The sequence below is a fragment of the Gasterosteus aculeatus genome, chromosome X, assembly GCF_964276395.1.
Source record: "Gasterosteus aculeatus chromosome X, fGasAcu3.hap1.1, whole genome shotgun sequence".
NCBI classification, from domain to species: domain Eukaryota; kingdom Metazoa; phylum Chordata; class Actinopteri; order Perciformes; family Gasterosteidae; genus Gasterosteus; species Gasterosteus aculeatus.
Genome location: NC_135698.1, coordinates 13,699,772 through 13,721,934, shown reverse-complemented (window position 1 = coordinate 13,721,934; position 22,163 = coordinate 13,699,772). Strand labels below are relative to the sequence as shown.

Here is a 22,163-nt window from a genome sequence, read left to right as displayed (position 1 = left end):
AGGTGATTCTGAGGGTCTTTGGAAGAGGGCACATTTAAATGAGGATTTAACTGCATTGATTTAAAACCCGGACTATTAAACAAAGATTTATTATTGGGCATGGTTATTCTTTTTCGAGTGCCGGGCAACAAACCCACAAGCAGACATATTTATCTCTGACAGACGGGCTTCCCTGACAACAAGGGTGGGACACCTTGAGTCTTCCAGCATCAGATAAAGAGGAGAGTTGGAAGACAAACGGGGAATCTTGTTAAAATGTTGGATGACCTTGGCCAGCATCTGACACCAGAGGTCATGGGTGGGTCAGCAGCAAGCACTTTAATGACATTAAACCCAAACCATTTAAAATGGGCTGGTTTCCCGAGATGGGAGAACAGCACTGGTTGCGATCTTTGGCAATACGTGAATGAGTAAGAAAATTATTATATTATTTTGAATCCAGTTGTTATTTTGAGTGGTTTACCCAGCGTTACTCTTTTACTCAATTAGTACTCTAAAAACATATATCCAAGTTTCACATATCATCCCATTTCCCTGCCTACGTCTTTGCTTTAAATTGAGGTTCGGGAGAGACACAGGTTATGTCCCATTGAGAAGGGGGAAAAAAGGCAATGGGGTATATTGTTTCACCAGAATCCCATGGGACTCTGTTGACCCTTTCCTGCCTCGGTCTCCATTGTGTCCGCAGCAGTGACCTCTGACCAGTGTGTTTGTGTTTGTAGATCACCTCAGAGGTGCACCTGTTCAGCCACACCAAGGGCAAGAGGCACCAGCAGGCCGTGCGAGACAGTAGCAGCATCCAAGGACGGGAGCTCTCTGACGAGGAAGTGGTGCGTATCACCCACACCCTGCCGGGAACAAACATCCACTCATCCTGTCGAAGATTACCGCTGTATGCGCCACGTTAAAAAGACAAAGAGACACCGTGGTTGCCTTTTATGGCGTGGCCTTTATTATTGTTTATGCATCCCCTTGTATACCGCCGCGGCTCCGTTTCTGGCTTTGTGCGCATACAAATGGGCCTTGAAATGCACACAGTTAGGGTTCAGTGCATCAGTGGAGGGGTGACATCACACCCTTGTCTCCAGGCTGTTTTTTTTTTTTCTCTCCATGGAGCGCTTCTTCATGGGAAGGCAGCTCGTTAATGCAAGGTAACCTCTCAGGCTGCAATATGAGATTGGCTTTTCAGCGGTGCTCATTGTGAGGCTGACAACTGTTGGTACTATACGCAGCACCTTTGGCCCCAGCAGCTCCTTCATTCAAAGCTTTTTTTTTTTCAGCAAGGAATAATTGATAGCCCCTCCTTCCTTTCCTCTAAATCATTTCCTTTCCAAATTGCGGGTCATTTTTTCTGTTTGACAGTGTGATAAACAAGGCAACATGGAGAAGCACTATAAACTGCACTAATTCATATACATTCATAATCCGTCTTTCCGTATGATACAGTTTTAGCAATAACCATAATGTTGGCTTTACTCTTTTTCCACTTTCCATATTGTCTTTTCGTAAATAGTAATCAGTCAACGTTTAAGCGAGTCGGCCGTGTCCTATTCTGCTCCTGCTAGTTATCATTGGATTATTTTTCAGTGTAGAATCTCCAACAGATGACATCTAGATGTCTAGAACTGCCTTTTCTTTTTCTATGTGAAAGTACATTAAGCTGTCCAATAGCTCTGCGCCTGGATACTTTGTTTATATAGACTTATGTGGCTCCTTGTTATTTATATCAAACCTCATTTTGGTGGCCACCATTTTATTCGTACCAGTGCCAACTATTTTCCAGACCGCGGCTCCATAACTCTTCCTGCAATGAAAGATTTTTAATTAAAATGAAGATGGTTGGTTCTACTGTGCAGAGGTCACACCATAGTTTTTCAACAGAAGCGGGCGACAGATGCCCTGTGCCTTCATATTTGGTCCTTCCCTCATATTCTGACTTGCGTATTAAATTGAAAACACAAAAATGATCAGCCGGGTAGGATCGATGGATGGGGAGCGAGCTTGAATATTGCAATTACTCTTTTTGTCCACCATCTCTCCTGGTTTAATATGGTGAAGGTAATATTCAAGACGCGTGACTACTGACACGAGGACTTTATTTATTGATCACCTTTTAGACACGGCAGATAAAAAGAAAACCGAGAGCCCTCTCTCAGGAAAAGAAAACCGTTCTTCCGTCTTGCCCGTCTGTGTTGCTCTGTAAACACAGCCGATCACCAGAAGGTATCAGGGCCGACCTCCCAAAGGCACTGAGCGGTGCCGCTAACGTTCTCGTAGCCAAAGCTGCGCTCATGGCCCCAAAATTGAGAACCCTGATGAAATATCCAGACGGCCAGCTGAAGCGAGCCTCTCCCTCCCACGCTGCTTTGAGACATTTGTCCAGTTCTAACGGTGAAGCTGCTGTTGAAAGAGCGAGCCGATGAATCGTTTTTTTAATGTTTTTGTCTTGGAGTGACTTCCCCCCCCTTGCTTAAATGTCACTTAGTATGCAGTTCAATACAAAAACGTCATGTAAACCACTTTAGGCATGGTAACTCAATACTGCCCATCTTATCTAGTTGCCAACGTAAGATTTAGCAATTTGTTTCACGCCAAAAAGAAAGCCTACCTCTCAGGCGTTTGTATGTGACAAAGGAGGCCGTGGATGAACGTACTATCTGTATGTTATCTGTGTTTGTGTGGGAGCCTTTTTTAGATCTGTATTGTTCCTTTTTCCTGCCGGGGATGAGGTGAGATGTGTAGAGCGATATCGTGTTCCTCCCACTGGAGGCATCGGTGGCATTATGCGGGGGGGGGGCAATACCCAGAGGCCAGCCTCTTAGTGGCTTCGGTACAATGGTTCAGTGGTAACCCACCTGTGTGTCATGAAGTCTACTGGTCTCAAACACTTAGAATACAAAACCTCTACCGTTCTGTCTCAGCTCCCAGCAAGAGGAAACGGATGTTATTACCATATCTTTATTTGCTCTCATTGTCAGTATCACGGTCTCCATGTCAGCATTATTACTAGTTGCCTTTTACGTTACCGGTGTGTTTTTGCTTTGGATGTGTCACTGAGAAAGTCCATTAAGTGAATGGCGTGTGCACTGGATAGCCTCTCAGACAGATTACTGAATAGCTGGCTCCTGTGAGAGGGACAGGCACCGTCATGAGTCATGACTGACCTGTGGCGTCATGGAGTAGAGGGCAGAGGTGTGCGCATACAAATACACACACACACATCCTTCATGTTGAATATGCATTACCAAGAGCACAACAATAAAACAGAACACCCAAAAACTCAATGATTGGCCAATTCGCAGCATTGGGAGTGTGTTGGTGTGTTATAATCCGATTTGATTGAAAAAAAAAACGGGATCATAAACAAACATCGTCGCAAATGTCATCATAATTTGATTTGTGCATGGAAATGTGTGACAACACAATTGGTAGCCCGCCCCCTTCAAGAAATTAAACAATCCAAGAATATTTGTCTGTAAAATAACAATAACTGTTGGAAAACGGGGTTTTAGGCCTATGGGTTTTGCGTCCCACGCAGGCCCCCCTCTGTGGGGGCTGCATGACAGCGTAATTGGTTAATTGCTTTCTTGCACATGCATCGTATTGTTTAAATTGGGTTACATTCCCTCGTCTCCTGGCGGAAATATCCAAATCATCCCAAAGGCAACACCTCCAGCCTTCTAGCATATCCATGGGTGAGTAAACACTGCAGAGCATTGCTGGTAATTACAGGATACAATGGTGTTATTGAGCCGTATGGATCTAAATGTCACCCAATGTATTCAGGGGCACATCTGAGGCGTATAACCTCAACCGAAAGGCATTCAACAGGAATTTTAGTTGCTGTTTTCATCGTCATTTTAGAGAATAAGTTCTTCCTGTTTGCTTTAAAGTAATTGTGTCTGTAGTGTTGGAAGTATTGAAATCCTTTGCTTTAATGTACAATCTGCATTATAATGTTGTAGCCGACCTTGTTTGTTGCCCCCTTTAACGATGCATCATATTGCATTTCATGTTTTGTAAATATACTGTTTTTACATGCACTTAAAAGTGCAATTATTTCCTTTTTTTTCCTTTCCACGCAGAAATGGTTATTTCAGTAAAAGCCATAACAATTGTCTGATGTATTGAATGTGTCTACTACAGGAGCACCTTTCCTTGAAGAAGTACATTGTGGATATAGTGACGGACAGCTCTGTGTCTTCTGAGAACGTAAAGGACGGAGAAGAGAGACAAAAGGCCCGGAAGAAAGCCAAGAAGCTCCGCGCCAGAATGAACGCGAGGTAATGTGTCCGTTTTCTTTCTCTCTTCCTGTTTCTTCCTCTGCATCCTCAGTGGCACAGAGGATACAAGTTTGCCCGGACTTTTATTTTATGAGTGACAAGGAGATGGAAAGCAGATGTTATGAGCATCCTGGCTGTCTGCGAGGTAACACTGATGAGCTTAATTTATGACCACTCTCTGCGATTGGGGAGCAGAACTGCGCATCGATCCGTAGGGGCCCCCGGCTTTCACCTGTAAAGAGCTTTCCGCCAAATTGCTGCCCTGGCATGGCCAAATCTGAAGCCTACCTCCGTACAGGAAGTATGTTAAAGTATGTATGAGCCATGCCTGTTTTTCTTCTTCGGCGCTATTGATTTTTAAATGAAGTATCAAAGAAAATCCATAGTAATCAACAAATAGGCGTAGCTGCTGTGTGTCAGAACCGGGACCCGAGCCTGGTCAGTTTGACTATCATGACAATACTTACTGTAAAATGTTTATAAATCAGATTATTCGAGGTAGTCCACCACAAACAGAAAAACATTAATATTTAAGACGACCCATCTAAAGACGATATGTTGTATCCTAAAAACCAAAAGCAGAGGCATAAAGTAAAATATGGCCTTTGTCAATCTTCGCCGGTGGCCGAGAAACCACTTGAGAAACACAATGAGAGGGATTGTTAAGCAGCTGTGTCCCACTTCTAATGTGCCGTCCATCTAGCGTTCACGACCCTTTCCATTGCAGTCAAACGTAAGTGTGAGTGAAGGAATAGATCATTAATTATTATTAGGCTATTCAGGAGAAAGTGGAAGGGGAGGAAGGAGGGGAACCTCCAGGCTGAAACACTGAAGCTGCCACAGTGAAACACTCTCAGCGCTGCTGCTTTGGCCTTTGTGAGGCTCCGCGCTACTGAGGGAGGGACAACATGATCCGTCTCTGTTCACCGTCACCCTGCTGAGACTAGCACTCACAGGCTGCAGGCCTTCAGAGGTCATAAATAACACAGAGCCCCAGTAAACATAAAGGTGAGCCGCTTCACCGCTGGGTGGAAATGAGGCGTCTCATTGGAACGCCGCGTGGTGCCGCTCTGTCACATAGTGGCAAACACACGTTTTAACTCGAGTTTCTTTCTCTTTTTTTTTTTTTTTTTTTTTTTTGCGGTTTGGCTAACCTTTTCAATAATACGCAGAGCTTTGGGAAGGAAAAAAACCATGCTATTGACTTTTCTCGTAAGAGGTCTGTCAGTTAGTGTCAGGAGGGGTTTTGAACTTGGAAACCAAAGTCTCCGCTTACGCTCTGGTACGAGCTGTGTGTCTGTAACCGGCCGCTGGTAGCGTGTGCGTGCGTGCATACAAGGAACCTCCTGTAGGCACAGCGGTAAACAGTATGAGGTGGTAAGCATGGTCCTAATTCCCGTCTGGAACCCTAGATTAAATCGTAAATTAATTTACGTTCTGAACAATGCACATGGAAGCTAAATGGAGTTCAAGCGCATTGAGTTATTGAAGTATTAGTATAACCGTTGGTTGTTGTAGGCTCTTCATTTATTTATTGCCAGTGAACCAATACCGGTGTCCTTTCTGCGTCTGTGCGTCGCAGTTTGAATAATGTCTTTGTCTCTAAAAAGGCAAAATTGGTTTGAGATCTGTTGTGTTCTAAACTGCTTGAATTGATTTATATAATAGTGCATTCAATTTTTTTATATTTATTGCTGCGGGCTGCTTTTGACAGCAATGAATTGCTCGCTGTTTAACCTTTTTATGTATAAACCTGTCTGATATTGATATTTTAATATAATGAATAATACACCGGGGCGGATATATAGTTCACACCCTTCTGAAAACTGTGGTAGAAGATTTTGCACAGACAATCGTTAAGTAAGAAACAAAGGCTCTGAGTCAAGTATGTCTTTTCTCCGTTTATTTCCTTGCAAGGGAAAAAGGGTCACAACAGCTACGTGGTCAGTAGACTGTCAAGAACCTCCTTTTCTTCCCAACACATCGAGGCAGTTCTTATACCTAAATTTAGATATCGGTGGCGTCAACAGAAACCGTTAACCATCTTGTTGAGTATCTACAGCCAGGGTACTGGGAACATCTTATCCATAATAATCCATAATTATAAGACACGTCAGTTCTTTGACCGTGTCCCTGCTCTCCCAACATTCAAAAACAAAGGTGGTCATAGACCTAACAAACACTTTGTTCAATCTCTACAGCTATGACGCTGGAAACATCTAATCCAAGTGGGAGACATCAGTTCTTATGTCAGGGCCTTTGTGACCTAAGCACTTGCAACTAATAAACTGGATATACAAATGAAGCATTTAAAAGGGTCACATATCATTTTCCCATTACAAAACAACTCTGTGTTACTCATTACGACTACATGCTACTCACCGGACGTAGAAAAAAAGATTACATATTAATATCCACTGTCACAACCTGCTTTATGGAGATTGATTTGTGATGCAGTAATAGTGAGCCGTTTTATTTTTCTCTTTTTATTACCTTTTATATGTCTGGTCTTGCTTTTTTGTGGTACTTTTTGTAGTCTTGTTTAGAGAGATACCTCTATAGATACAAAACCACGGAACAACAAACTTACTATCTCTAAATACTTCATCGTACACGTATAATCCACCTGTCGTCTTCCGGGAAGTTTTCGATCCTATCTGTGTGGAGACGGGTACCCGGAAGGCGCTCAATCTGACTCTGATCAATAGTTACTTATCGTGTCTGGGAATACCTGACTGACGGATAGAATCGCCCACCCAATAATTCCACACGCGAGCACAGGGTTTGTGTTTCTCCGAGTCTGGCTGTTGGAGTAGTGCCCCCTAGATACCGTTCCCCTAATGACTATGACCTTTTACAAGGTCAGGCATTCAAAAACACTGCTTCTAACCCCCTTCAACTGTTTATTTGAGAATGAGTGAAGAACTTGAGCCTCCCTTGTTAGAAAATAGCTCCCAAAAACGGCCGGTTTTAGAGGGAGAATCCGCTCTTCGTAATATGGACGGCGGTGAAACGCTCGTCCCCACAGAGCTGGTGTCTGATTATTTTAAGCCAAGTTACTTGGTGGACGGCTGACAGGCCAAATAAACACACTCAGTTTGAACTCTCTTCACACTTTCATCCTTTGTGTTCTTTACTGACAGGGCAAACATTTTTTTTCCCTGCTATTCAAAGATTTTCTCCTACTTTTCCTTCTGCAGAGCGAAGGAATACGAGAAGTCAACGACTGGCACGATACAGGCAATGACACCGGTCTCTGACTCCCCGTACAAGGCCAAGTGAGTGTTTAAATTATTTATAGCTTGATACGCTTTCTTCATTTTTGATAACTTGATGATGATAGCCTCTGTGTAGGGCGGCAATTGCCAATCGTTTTCGTTTTAATAGAACCCAAACTGCATGGTATATTCATAGCTAACTATTTTCCCATATATTTGAAGAAATATTAACATGACCTTGCTGAATTAGGCATTTTGCTTAGAAAATTATCCAAATAGTTACAGATTCAAAATCTTTACATTTGATGAGATTAAACTGCCCTTTTAAAAAAATATATTTCCATGAAAAAGGGTTAAATCATAAAAAAGTGTTTAGTGTGCTTCTAATTGTATGCACGAAGGGTTTCATCTCTTCCGTCATGCATAGTTGGCTGAAGCGGATGGACACTTGGGAGCAGCTTTCCTACATGTCCTGGCTCTCGTATGTTCAGGTTGCAGCGGCTGGTGAAGGACCTGTTGAAGCAGCTGCAGGGTCAGGACGGCGGCCAGAGCGCCAACAACAAAATGTCGGGCCTGGACAGAACTCTGGGAGAGATGTCTCGCATCTTGGAAAGAGAGGTAGACCAGAAAATCTGTTCCATGGATACAGTGTGAACGTGTCGGATGCAGATTTCATAAGCGTGGTGATTGTTATTTCAAGATATCGGTTCTATATTTGTTACCAACCTGTTACTTTCCTTTTACCGTCCATCTCAATCCTTGCTTGTCTACCACTCAGCGGTGTGCACAGGTCATGCCAGCCCTTTGGCATGTCTCCTCCGCGATGAGTTGTGTTTGGGTATGTCGCTCCGTGTCTCACCCTCCCCACGTAGAGTATCACTTACTCCAAACCAACTTGCCTTTGGTTATTGGCTAATGAAGACCAGATTAACTGTGTTTTCACTGTGCACATGGTACCAATAGAGACGCTTCCAAGCACTAGAGCGAGTGTTGTCTCGTGTGTACGCGGCTCGCACCACTCAGATGTCACTGGTTTAGACAATGGTCAATTGGATTTCCAGATGAAATGCCAGGGATTCACAAGACTTTATTGAACAAAGCCAAGCCATAGATTTGGCTTTTCGCTTTTCTCTGATGCAGCTGTTTAAATGTATACAATGGCAGACATTTATAACTGAAGTCGATTTGAAACATCTGTCACAGAGGGTGTCTAGCAAGCATGTTTTGTTTTTGTTTTTTTTTTACAGTAAAACTCACATCAATTTTAGCCTGAGAGATATTAAAACACCTGCCACAGTGTTTATGATGAAGTGAATATACAGCCCACTTCCTGTAATGAGGCATAAATTTCCTGCCAAGTTGTGGTTCGAGCCATCATAACATCTCGCTGTGCACGCCTCTGGGCGTGAGGATTGAGAGATTATGGTGTCCCATCGGCGACAAGGGGGCCGACTGGAGAGGCTATTACCCAATTTCCCCAGAGGCAGAGAGAGAAGTGGCTGAGGTGGGTGGCGCGGCGTCCTGTAAAGAGAGCGGAGGAGGAGAGCCGTGTGATGTGAGTAGCTCACAAGCTGTCACTATGTGAGGGCTCCTCCCCTCCGCTCCACACAGTCCCAGGGGAAGGTCGGAGGTCAGTGGGCCACAGTAGATGTGCTCTGTTGAACAGTGGTGTCGCTGTGAAAGAGGGTGCTGCGTTCGGGTGCCTTTTGCTTTGTCTTTGTACCTCGGGACAAAAAGCTAGATTTGTGCTTTTCTGCTTCACCAGCTTCGTGGAGAAATATCCACCCAAAGCTGAGAGGAGCAAAGTGATTGGCCCGTGAGGTAGCCGAGGGAGCACTTCCCTCCGCAATCCCTGGACAAAGTCAAATAAATAGAGTCTCCGTCAGCATGGCTGTCTGGCCCCTGAGTCACATCAAGTCAGGACCCTTTAGATTGTTTGACCTAACGAGCATCTCTCATGTCATTGACTCATCTAGAGATTTGTTTTTTCTCCCTCATATCTGATTCAGTCTCCACTTTCTCTACTAATTCCTTAGACAACACCCGACACCCCCTCCTGCACTGCTGTCGGGTCCCACCCCCTCAGTCCGTCCCTGCTTTCTAGGCTACGTCTCTGACCCCGGCGCGTTTCTCCCTCTGAGGCCTCGACGGGTTTATTTCGTGTCTAACCTGATTTTTATTTTTATTCCATTCTATTCTTTCGTATATTCTATACTTATGAATATGAATTGTCCCAATTATCTGCTCTTTTTCTTGCCTTATTGCAGAGCACTTATACTTGTTTACCGATGTTTTCAGTCAATTCACTGCAACATGAGCAACATGTAGTGTGTCAGGAGCGCAGCGCTCTGAGAAGGCCTGACGTTGTCCTTTTGCCAGCTGTCGGAGCCCGGTCGGGCTGACCAGGCGGACTGGTTGGCGTTGTATCTTGGGACATGGGGGAAGGTGAAGGCCAGGGTGGCAGGATAATAAGGTTTCTTGTTTGGGCCTCTAGCAGACTGACAGATGCAGCCCAGAGCAGCAGGTTCAGAACCGCGTCCCAGAAGGCAGAAGTGAGCAACGTGGTCTTCAGTTTTGGTTTCAAGTTTTAGAAGCAAAATATTCTTTGTATCGCGTTATGTCTTTTGCCAATAAAAATAACAAACATATTTCTTGTTTGTCATTGACCATGAACAAAGCTTTTCAAAACCATCGATCCTGATATTATTATAATTATATTAATGGATCAATTTGTTTGTTTTGTTTTTGTTTTTTACAATGTTTTTATTCGGCTGACATGATTTAGTTTTATTTGTTTCATCAACATTTATACGTTTGCAGATTTGCGGTATATTTACGTCCTTTAGCTAAACATGTTTAAAAATAAAAATACCTTTCCTTCACTTAGATGGGATTATTGATCAAATAAGTAATAAAATATTTTTATTTTAATTTAACAGAATTTCTGTTTCATCTCTAATACTGTCAGACATGTATGAGTATAATGGAGGCTACCATAGTTCTTGAGTAATTTGATGTTTAAATAAAAAAACGTGCTTAACGATTTATTGGAAAAACCTCTAAGTGTCCACTCTTAAGTATCTTTATTCTCTCGTTGTAGACTTTATTTATTTCTGCAACAGTGCCATGTTTGTTTCCTCACCGCAAGACAAATAGGCAGTGAAATGGTTCTGATCTTCTTGGTGTATTAGTTACAACTAGAGTCTGCCTGTGGTTTCTGTGGCAGGGTTTAGTTCTGCGCTTTTGATTAATCTTAGCTCAGTTTATTGGATGAACAAAGTTTGTGGAATAATCCTTTTCCGTGTTTGCTCAGCATTCACATGGTTTACTGAACCATGTAAACACACATGTTTATATTCAACCTTAAAATGTTTACTCCAGCAGCCTTGTTGTGGTTCACCGTGGACTTGGCCGACCGACATGTGTTTGCCTCTCTTTAGATTATTATTTTTTTTCACCAGTATAACGACGGAACCCGTCTGAGGACAGGACGATCCGTCTCTTCTGTGTTAGTTGTGAAGGAGTGAACTCCGGATTTGAAGGTGCAGATTAAAGATGAACGCAGTTCTTAATGAACTCCTCCAGTTGTTGTCCATCTGTTGGTGGGGCGGCACTGAGGCTGTGCCCTCCGCTCTGCTTTAATTAAATTGTCCGGCCTACGAAGTGCAATCTGGCGGTTCTGCTGGTCTGTGGACACTGTCGCAAGAATCACCAGCTGCTTCTGGCCTCACATCAGCTGGGCTAACAATGGTCACCCTGGACAATAATTGGATAAGATTCCCGCTGTTGTATTATTCAGGAGTGTCTCTCTCGCTTCTGTCTTAATGCTCAGTCCTTAGTGGTTTCTTTTTTTTCTGTTTGAGGGAAATCTAGTTGCTAACCTTGTTACTGTGATTTGTTGTCGCTTCTGTTGGGGTGCGACCAGGACCGACAGAATGCAAGTTAAAGGGACACTCTCCTACCCACAGTCACAATATGAATTTAATCCATGTGTTTTGAGAAGAGCGATTCTGACGTTCTTGGACATTGTTTGGCACAAAGAATTTGAACGGTTAATGGTTAGCCTCTATTTAAAAAGCAGTTAAGTATGTCACTAACGACCGAATACATCATGCAAGTGGTTTCCAAGGCTAAGTAGTAAAATTTACCTTAGGATTCCTTTAGGATTAGTTAGCGACTTATGCTTCAATGATCTTTGTTTTGTTCTTAGTCTCCATGCACGGGGAGGTAACGGATAACTATTCAACTACCTGTTTCTGGGGATCCGTTTGAGAAGACTGGGTGCCATTGCTTCATAAAGTTTGAAAACAAATTCGGCTTGCACGATGGATACGTGCACTGTAACCTTATTTAAATACACCACCTCAGTCTGGTTTCCCTTCCATTGTTTTTTTTTTTCTATGAAGCACAGGTCGTCACCAAATGCTGTTTCCCCTTTGCTCTGAAAGTCAACTTTGTTGCACAGCAAGAAGATCAACACTTTCAGAGCTGTTTTGCAAAACAAACCTTTACTTTAAACGTGTTTTTGGCGAGACGTGCGTCCTCACAGTAAGACAGTAAGACTGCTTGCTTTTGTCTTTTCTTTTTTTTCTTTTCTGTCGACCTTTGCATGCAGAGACCACCTGAAGATAGTATGTCAGGTAGTTTGAACCTAATCCTCTTCACTCGTATTGTTCGTATTGTTCTGTCATCTCAACAGATAAATCTGTCAGCGGGGCAGAAAAGTCACCGACTAGCCAAGAAACCCAGCCAGGACTGGGCAGGCCCCGGTTACCCCCTTTAATACCGTTTGATAAGCTGCTATGAAAGAGCTGCCTCTTCTCATTTAGCCTAGAAGCTTTTAGGTAGGTGTGTTGATGGGAGGGTTAAGAGAGGGGTTAAGCCAAGCTCAGTGACTGAGACCCTATTGATTGGGCAGGGAAACTGCTGGCTGCGTACAGAAATACTGTCATAATGATGTCTTTTCACGAACCCTGTGGAGACTTTTTAGACCGTCTTTGGTGTGTTTAAAAAGGTTTTGTGTGTGTGTGTGTGTGGGGGGGGGGGAACTGTGTGCAACACCTGAATCGAGGAGCAGTTGTCTCTGCAGCGGGAATGAATGACAGATGAAGAGCTTATCTGTAATTTAGTAAAGAACATCTCCCTCGATGTGTTCAGGCTTGTTGGCGACTTCCCATGCGTGGAACAAAAGCGCTGTGAAGTGGCTGGATGTTTTTGTGCTGTCACGGCGCTGAGGAGCCCGTAACCTCATTAAGTGTAGGAGTGACCTGCAGTGTTACGCGGCGCCTCTGCAGGTTGCGTGAAGAAGGCCCCTCCATCAGCAGCTCGCCTCCAGCTCCTTTCCTCCCATGTTGAAGGCACAAAGAAGAACACGCCGGATAGTCGGCGCTCGCTGCCGTCTTTGTACTTGTTGATTTATAAGACACCGTGGCAACAGCATCTGACCTGCTGCCAATTACGCTATCATCACAGGAGCAAAGGACCTAACTACTTACATGTGTTCATAAATCTCAAGTACCGGACTGACTTTTTTTCCCCCTTACTTTAGTGGTTTAACTTTTTCTTTAAAAACAACATAAACCAATGGACTTAACCAACAAGGAATAGTAATGATTACATAGTAGCATGACATGACCTCTTTTTTTTTTTTAGACATTAAGTATAATCCTTAGGTGACTTTATTCACAAATGGTCAACGTGACTGATTCAAATAATGCCTTTGCCTGATGTTCACCTCTGAAAATGAATCTTCATGTTTTGTAAATAATGTATTCAATGACTTATCCTCCTCACTGTTGACCCCTCGTGTATATCTGATAAACCTTTGTCTGCATGCAGGCTGCAGCCTAATGTTAAACGGGCACCACAAGGAGAAAAGCAGAATTTGAGAAGGCTATTAGAGCCGAAGCACCACTCTGACATTGGACCATTTAGCTAAACACACTGAAACGATGTTTTAAGAAAAGTCAGTACAAAACGTTTAGATCTAAAGTAAGTAGAACTGAGGAGCTCTTTTGCAGGCATGTTAGGCAGGATAGTGTTGAAGGGTGAACAGTTTAAGTCTCTGAAAAGGATCACCAAGCTCTTTAATCCATGTAAATGCCGACGCAAAAGTTGAAATAATGTATATGCTGCTGCTTTATTACCCCAGTACGCTTGATTATGATAAGAGATGTTTTTTTCAGTAAGCCATCCGATTAGAGTGATTGTCTTCATTTTAGTTCTCTAATTGCCTCCTTCTTTTTTTGGCCATTTGACATTTTCTCCGTTTCACTTAGTCTGTGGTCATCCGTTGAGACCACCCCTGTGCTAACCGGAGCCTGCAGAGCATTTTCCTTCCACTGAAACTCCGCTGTTGTAGGGCGGAGTCGGGTTGTGCGCTTTTGAGATTAAACAGGAATACTTTTGGGATCACTTTGTTTTAGGTTTCCATCCCTCGCCCCTGTTGGAGAAAGAGCGGTTCTCTCCCTGGTGAGAGCAATGTAATCCCCCGTCCAGCCTGTGGCTTGTTGTCCCCTGACTGTACCTCTGTTTCCCCATCATCTCTCCCCCCCTCCCTCTCTATCCTTGCCTCAACAGAACAATGCAGACCAAGTGGCCTTCCAAGTAGGCGGCGGCCTGACGGCTCTGGAACAAATTCTGCAGGTCGTCGCTGCTTCCTCTACACCCAACGCAGTTCCTCGTATTCCTCTCAAGTGAGTGCTGTTACCAAATTAAAATACCTTTTAATTGACGCAATGATGCACAGCAGAGAATGTATGGAAGTAAATGGTCTGCTGGGATACTTTTCCATGATCTTAACACACAGCTCCAAACGAATACAAATAAAATATATTGCTCGGCCATTAAGTTCATCATAATGACCTAATCAAGGTTCTGTTTCAAGCCAGCAGGGTGAGCTGTCTCTTTAGCTTATAAACGAGACCGTTTGATTCTGAACCGCTGACCAGTTGTTCTTTAGATTGACTATGTGTGTGTCTAAATTTAGTGTCATTGCAGGGATGGAAACAGGTGAGGAGTGAGGTTCTGCATTGACAAATGTTCCTTGCGATTTTGTGTTAAATACAAACGTATGATCACATCTTTTCTTTAGTTAAATGTTGACCCATAGTGTTTATTTCAGGAATTTTATTTTAATTACCATAGATAGATAAACATATTTTTGCCACAGTTAAAAGTACAGGTACACTAAGCACTGCTTATTGTCAGGCTTCTCCGAGCTATTTTTTCACAAAGCCTCAGATAGTTGTTGGTCCTTCCCAGCAAATTATATTCAAATATCCGTTCTGTGACTTTACTGACAACAGACTTCTTCATTTCTATTTTTTGCAATTGCTCAAAGTCAGTGAGAGAGTCTCAACTAACCAACTTTATGTTACTTTAAAACTGCATCTAAATATCCTCAATGTATCATTGAGTAACACCGCTGCCCTTTTGGGAATTGAGAGCTTTTCCATTTACGTACTTTGTGCCCATTCTTTTCTTTCGAAACACAAAAACCATGTGTGTTCCATCTATCATTTAGAGTGCGGAGTATTTTTGATTGGTGGGTCTGGTGTTTGCATGGCCTGCCAGTAGATAACCTCAGAGAGGCTGCCGTGCTCACTACTGGGACTCTGTAATGGACTCGAATGGCCTTGCACTCCCATTCATTAGCATTTACTGGTCTCTGAATCTCGGCTAATGGACAAATGCTTCTTATATTTATAAGGCTTTTAAAGGGCATCACATGCATATTGATTTTTTTTTTCTTCTACTCCCTCTTCTTCAATCATTGTAATCTGAGGGAATTTCTATGAGACTTCTGAATTTAAAGAAATGTTATTATCTTAAATGGAACGACTGTCTTCTGGCACAAAGCGTTTGTTTTGGACATCCGTGGATGTCGCTGTGTTAGCCGAAGTTCAGGCAGCATCTTCTTGTCACGTTGTGATGGAACAGGAGGTGGAGATCCTCCACTTGATTTTCTATCCTCTGCACACCAGCCCATCCAAACTGGGGAGTGAGTTCTAGATCGCTATGAACGAATGGTCTTGATCCAAACCTTTCCCCCATGGCTAGACGGGTTTCTCTGCAGAAGCCCAGCATGGGATTAACAGTAGTCACACTACGGTATATTTAAGGCCTAATAGGTTATTTCAGTAGCTTGTTTAGAAACCAGCTCAATACCTCAGTTCACCGCCTCGCTTCTCACCTCAACCTGTGCTGCTGCTACTGCTGGACCGTGGAGAGCTAAACCGGAGATAAACCCTCGAAGAACACGTCAATCCAGCACCGTGGAGACCTTCATGCTGACCACATATGTTGTATGCAAGATGTTCTCTTATGTACATTATAACAGCGTGTACCATGATAACTCAATTTGGTTATTAGATCACAGCTTTAGGCTTCAACTTGTGTAGATAAAAAGGCTCTTTATTTCTACCAATGTCTATTTTTTCATGTTTTGTAAACCTTGTAAAGTGCAGAAGAGGTCACGCTTTAACCTTGCGATGCACCTCAGTCAGTCCAGCGTAGTTTGGCGTGGGTGACGAGATGCAACACAAGGACGAAGCCCGTCTGTCTACTTATCACTATCAATCATCTGGATGGCTGTGTGGCCTAATGGGCTGCTGTGTAGACGCTCGCCCCAGAGTGCGCTACATTATCTGTTTACAGCAATGCTGCCGTATTGATCACCTCCTCCTACCAGATAAGCTGAGTGATTCACAAAAAAAAGGCGGCCGCGGAGATGCTCCTGCCATATCTCCCCCCGGGGAGGCTGATTCCATATTGTTACTATTACATTAATGAGCTAATTCCTCTGCGAGGCTCCGCTAATGTCCTGGTGTAACCCTGTGGTCGCTGGAATGTCTGGATCAGGGTTTATTCTGCCCCGTCAATTAGTTTCAGCTGGAGAGCAGATTCTTCACACATTGCACAATGACATCTGAAATGTTTGCATGCATCTCATTGATTTTACTTTACCGTAATTCTATTATTTAATTATCTTTTCATTAAGTTAATCATTTGTCCCACAATTCTTAATTCATGGCTTTAATGAGCTTAAATAACGTAACTTTACAGTTAGATATTTATATCCATCTCTTAAATAGAAGACTACTACCCTCTGCCTGCACACAACGCATGCTTTTGAACACTGAATAACAAACACGACAGAATGAACTTAACGTTAGAAATAACGGGAGATAAAATCGTATTTAAAAGTAATATATGTTGACAATTTCCATTGATCGGAAAAGGATTAGCGGGATTTTGAAGGTAACTTAAACAGGTGAACTACTGTGAAAGGTTTAGGAGTCTTTGTGTTAACTCAATTTGTATTTCCACCACTGTCTCACATGACCTGGTGTATCCTGTGAAATCAGACCTGCTACCTGTGGTTTTATTTCAGGATGTTTACCACCATTTACGAGAGAGCGAGAGTGTGTGTGGGTGTGTTGCACACACTTTAGCTCCTGTGCGTGATGCTGTGTGGCGGCTCATCAGATTTCTCCCGCTTCCTACCTGGCCGGTGTGACACGACAGCAAGAGTAGACGTCTTGGAAGCACTCAGGGTATCAGAGAGTCAACAGCAGAATCAAATTAAATGTCATTTAGATAGAAGTGAATGAAGGGATTGTTTGACAGCACAAGGAAATGGATTTGCCTCTTCACCTTTTATTTTGGCTTAGGATTCTTTTTCTTCCCCTGAACACAAATTTACCCTGTTTAAGAAGAAGGGACTCAACCCGATCTGGAAGTTGGTCCGATTTCTGCAGCGTCGGTCCAGTCAGGCTCGACTGCGCGCATAGGAAACGCACACAGGGGGGGCGAGAAATGTGAGACTCGGGTTGAAGAGCACAGATCTCCGGCTTGATAAGTGAAGGCAGTGACAAAAAGCATAAAGGCCCCTTTACATGCTTGTTGTCCCGTTGTCAACTGAATTGAGAGTTGGCCATTTGCTTTAATGAATGGCTTTATGTTGAAAGATGGAGTAAATCCATAACCATATATTTCCCTGTAAGGAAAACCTTGTTTGTGGGTTTTACTTGTGATGTATGCTGGAGAGTTAAGCACATCGTGAAATGGACGTTTTTTAAAATCCTATCATGAACAAATTATGACTGACCGGATTAGTTTCTTCTTCTCTTTTTCTACCAGCCTTTACTAAAATGGCTTAAGGTATATTTGCATATGAGGGTTTAAATTCTGAGCCAGTTGCACATCTAATCCCCCTCACACCCAAGCCTCCACCTTATCATGCATGGGCCTGTTGGCCACCCAGACAGAGCCCCCAGAGGGCTGCAGAGCCCCGGGACGGGATCAGATGTTCTCTACCTCCAGGGGTCCCCGACCCCTTTTTTGCCTACATGGTGGTTGGGGACCCCAATAGCTTTTGCAGTTAAATTGTTATTCCCTGGCTGTGTGAGGTTAAACTGAATGGTGTAGATGAGCAGATTACATCGGCCATTATTCCCGTCCCACTTCCATTCTCAAGTCCAACCTTCAGAGCGGAATTGGTTTAAGAGTGATCATGCACTGAATGGATAGTGGATTTGGAAAGATGTTAAGCACAATCTCTCAGAGTAATGAAAACCCCCGTATTGGTGTAGGCGGAGGTGAACTGGCACACATCGGCCCCTACAAAGTTTTTTGTGTAACATGAGACAGGGCGGTGTGGCACTTTACCAAATTGTTCTACAAAATCTTTGACTGGAGCTGTCATGAGGGGTATTGAGATGGCGAGAATCCCAGGGAGGGCGTACTATCAGGTGTCGTGCTCATCAAGCTCAATTAGGTGGGAGGAAACCAAAGACAGATCACTGTGACGGTTCATTGTACGAGCCGGTGTGAGGGCATAACTCAGACATGCCTTTGACGGCCTCCACATTTGTTCACAGACGACCAAAGACAGGCCTGATTAGTTGTGTTACAAAGCAATTCTGTGCTCATTACACGAGCAGTTGGGTGAGTCGATTGTGAAGCCAGAGGGCCCGATCTGTCTTGACAGAAGTCAAGTGGTTTAATTAGAATTTACCTGTCAGTTTGTAGAGCGAGCGAGAGAGAGGAGAAAAAAATAAATAATGCCATGCCTAGTGTTCAAATTCTCCAAGCCCCTAATATCACTGCTGTGATCCCTCAGAGTTCAATGTAGATTACTACTACTTTATTTATTCTTTAAGCAATGGTTGAATATCCCATTACAGTTATTTGCATGTCAATGTTCCAGAAAGGGCAGAAGCTGTTGTGGAATGAATGGTTTGTAAGGGACAGCGCATCAGATCTCAGTTGTCACGGGTAACCTACTCACTAGTACCGTTGAGCAAGATGAACTCTATCCGGCTCTCCCGAAAACCGTTCCTTTCAGTAACCAAGTCAGTCCTGCCTTGTCAATTTTATCTCAGTCAGGTCATATGATATCCCTATTGTCATGCTCTGCTTTACAGGCACATGGTCTTAAATATCAGGATCGTGACTTGAAGTACATAAAGTAGTTCTTGTCCATTGCTGGCATGGACATGTTGGCAACCACAGCTTTGGATTTCATAAGCTGCTTCAAACATTATATGATAACACGGTATTTGGGGGGAGACTGGTTGAGTTGTCATGTTGGTCTTCGCGTCGAAACTGCTCTCCATGTTCGTTGGAAAGTCCTGACGCCGCATGGCTGGAAGAGGCATAGTTGGGTTCTAATGTTAACACACCTCTTGCTCCACACAGACTCAATCAGTGCACTAAACCACTATGGTTGAACTTATTCCACTGTCTTCATACTTTTAATCAAATTACTGCCAATATGTGCTTCTCACATTAACACCGTGCGTACAGGAAGTTATCGAGAGGCTGCGATCTGCCTCGACCTAATCTATTTTCCTTTCCTATGCCAGCGCGGTTCGACAGAAAACGTGCAGCAGATGGGAAGGTTTTCGGGAGATATCAAAATGTTTACCAGTTGAAATAAACATGGCCTACTTTAGACACTGCAGAGGCAGATTCCTTTCCCCCAGCAACAGATAGGACATGCCATTCTGCCAATGACTAAAATATACAGTTGTCAGAAAATATTAAGTGATGAGAGGGGGAGTAGTAGTCGCAGCAGAAGGATGACCAGTTATCTGAAGCATTCATCTTCTCTGGGGCTTGTTTTAGGACCGGGAAGCTGCTGAGCAGAGTAGCGCTATCTGCTCAGGAGGAAATACTGAGCCATCTCAGCCAAAGATGGGAGCGAGATTGCGCTTAGCTGCTCTGGAGGTGCCTGTAGTGCGGGGTGGGGGTCTCCACATAAGTAGCTGATATGAGTGTTTTATTCCCCAAACTGGCTCCCTTACTAGCGCTGTCAGTGAGATATGCTTTTGACTTGCCAAGACAAACTGCACCCTTAAGGAACCACAAATACGGAGGAGTGTGTTTGGTTTCCTGATGACTGCAACTAGTCCCGTCGCTGCCCAAAGGGGAGACATTTGCATCCCCGTATTACTGGTTAGCTTACGGATTGTAGGGGGAGTAGCAGCCTGCATGAAGGTGTGTTTCTTTTCATTTTGACATTTGGAGCTCATCAATAACCACTTGTCGTCATCATTCTGTGTTAGATCGCTCTGTGCTGCTGTACACACCTACTACCTGGCATGTTCCCACTGCCCCGCCAGCTGCTTCGATGTGCTGTTCAGCAACAAGATCGTTCTCCTCATGGACCTGCTGCTGCATCAGCTAACAGTAAGTCAAAGAGCACAAAAGACCATTTTCAGTATGGTTTGTTTCTGCCAGTATTGTTATTTTAATTTCTATAGAGTCCAGTAAATGTGAAGAAATCGTTTGGATGTGTTTAGATAAAGGCTATTCAAGGCGTGATCAAGTATTTCTAGCAAAGCCGCACATTCACAACTCCCTTGTTTTCGTTACATTAATCCGTTGATATACAGAGCTTTGACCGCTGCCTTTTTGCTAGTGTGGGTTCCTGCTACAGTGTTAATGAAAGACAGAGCAAGACACAAGCTAACAAAGCGTTTGCCCGGCCTCTCCGCTGAGGCCTCCTATCAGGGAATGTGAGGACGCAGGCAGGCAGGCAGGCTGCATTGCGGCGACATGTCAGCCCAGATCCTTCAGCACTCTGTAAGAAGGACTGTAAACATCAGCCCGCTCCAAACATCTAACGGTGGTTGCTCGCCGGGGCCGCCTACACTCACAACACAGACAGGACAAGGCACAGGCGCACACGCTTGTGGTACATGCATGAACTCTTCTGGGGCCTCCTCCTCCAGCGAGTGAGTTCCAATCCAAAGAAGTCATATTTCCTTAGGGCGCACAGGGAGAGGTTAGCCTGTTTGGTCGAGTTTATATGAAACATATCCCGGCAGCTGTTCTGCTGACTGACATATCCAACAGCACTGCAGGAGACAAACTTGCTGTTCTACGTGTGTCCAATGCAGATTAATAATTGGGCTCAAAACCTATTCGTGCTTTGATAAATTATAATCCAATTTACAAGTGAGACAATACCGTTTTCAAATACCGCAGAGCTTTCTTTCTTTCTTTTTTTCTTTTTTTTTTATTGCTTCACGGAGTGTGTATGTCTGTGTTCTGGTATGCATGTGTGTAAGCAATGGAGTAAAGCAGTGGGGGTTGCACTGCCATATGAGCATGTACCCTTTTAATTAGATTTGTGGAGAATGTCGGTGGATTTACCTTTGCTGTCAGCATGCGCCCCAACCATCAGACCAAATGAGTAGAAGTTAAGGTTTTCCACGTTGCGCAGCAGCACTATATTTGAAACGTGGCCCACTGCTTGTGTGTTGAACTTGGCTGACTACACCGTTTAATTTCCTTTTATTTGGGCTTCTTCATGTCCCCACGTAATATGTTCTCGGTACATCGTGGCTTGTTTAGACCAGTGTGTCTGTGTGTGGCGGAGAAAATGCCTTTTTTCTGTAGGTGTAACAAACAACACAAATGTATATTCTGCTACCTTTTGACAATTAACTGAATTTACTGTGCAGAGAATGTGAGAAAATAATTTTGCCATGCAAAAACATTTAATATTAGCCTCTGTGTTAAATGCTCATTAACCTTCGATGGACCTCTCTTGTTTATCCCACACTGTTGATATTGTGTCTAATGGCATTTGGATACATTTGTTCAGATTTCTGCATGCGGGCATTAGGGTTCATCAAAGAGCACCATTTGGATGGATTGCCTTGTATAGTATGCTGTCGGTAACATACATTTTCTTCCATTCTTGCAGCTATACGTCCCAGATGAGGACAAATCTATTTTCGGCCGCAGTGTGAACAAACAAGTCTTTGAGGGATTGACGGCAGGATTGCTGCAGACCATCGCCGCCATCTTAGCGACCCTGTGGCCGGATGACTCTGAGCCTGGCAAAGACAAAAACACCTTGATTTTTTCCCCGGATGCCAAGGTCAAGAGCTCTGTCGCAGAGTCCTTTAACACTCGCGCTCAAGACCTAATCAGGTATTTTCCTTCCTACGTACTGTTGTACTGACACTGTTTCTCCTCCGACATGGTACATCTTTTTCTCATTTTCCGACCTTTTTACCGTCTTTAATAAGTCCCTCCTCCGCTCCTCTTTGCTGGGTTGAGAGTCGGTCAACCTGTGATATCGTCAACAGCGTGCGTTATGTAAAGAATTGGCTTACAAACGTCGGATCTCTTGGAAATGGCG

General features: G+C 43.7%; 1 protein-coding gene across 4 annotated transcripts in view; it reads left to right on the top strand.

Moving 5' to 3' along the window:
* scaper (S-phase cyclin A-associated protein in the ER) overlaps positions 1 to 22,163 on the top strand; it is a 54,434-nt gene that overhangs the window by 19,376 nt on the left and 12,895 nt on the right. For all 4 annotated transcript variants that reach the window (XM_040162547.2, XM_040162545.2, XM_078082821.1 and 1 more), the window contains 7 exons: positions 723 to 830; positions 4,147 to 4,283; positions 7,484 to 7,561; positions 7,993 to 8,119; positions 14,081 to 14,196; positions 20,074 to 20,197; positions 21,723 to 21,952. In XM_040162547.2, coding sequence (XP_040018481.2) covers positions 723 to 830; positions 4,147 to 4,283; positions 7,484 to 7,561; positions 7,993 to 8,119; positions 14,081 to 14,196; positions 20,074 to 20,197; positions 21,723 to 21,952 — 920 coding nt within the window. The remainder of the gene's footprint in view (positions 1 to 722; positions 831 to 4,146; positions 4,284 to 7,483; positions 7,562 to 7,992; positions 8,120 to 14,080; positions 14,197 to 20,073; positions 20,198 to 21,722; positions 21,953 to 22,163) is intronic.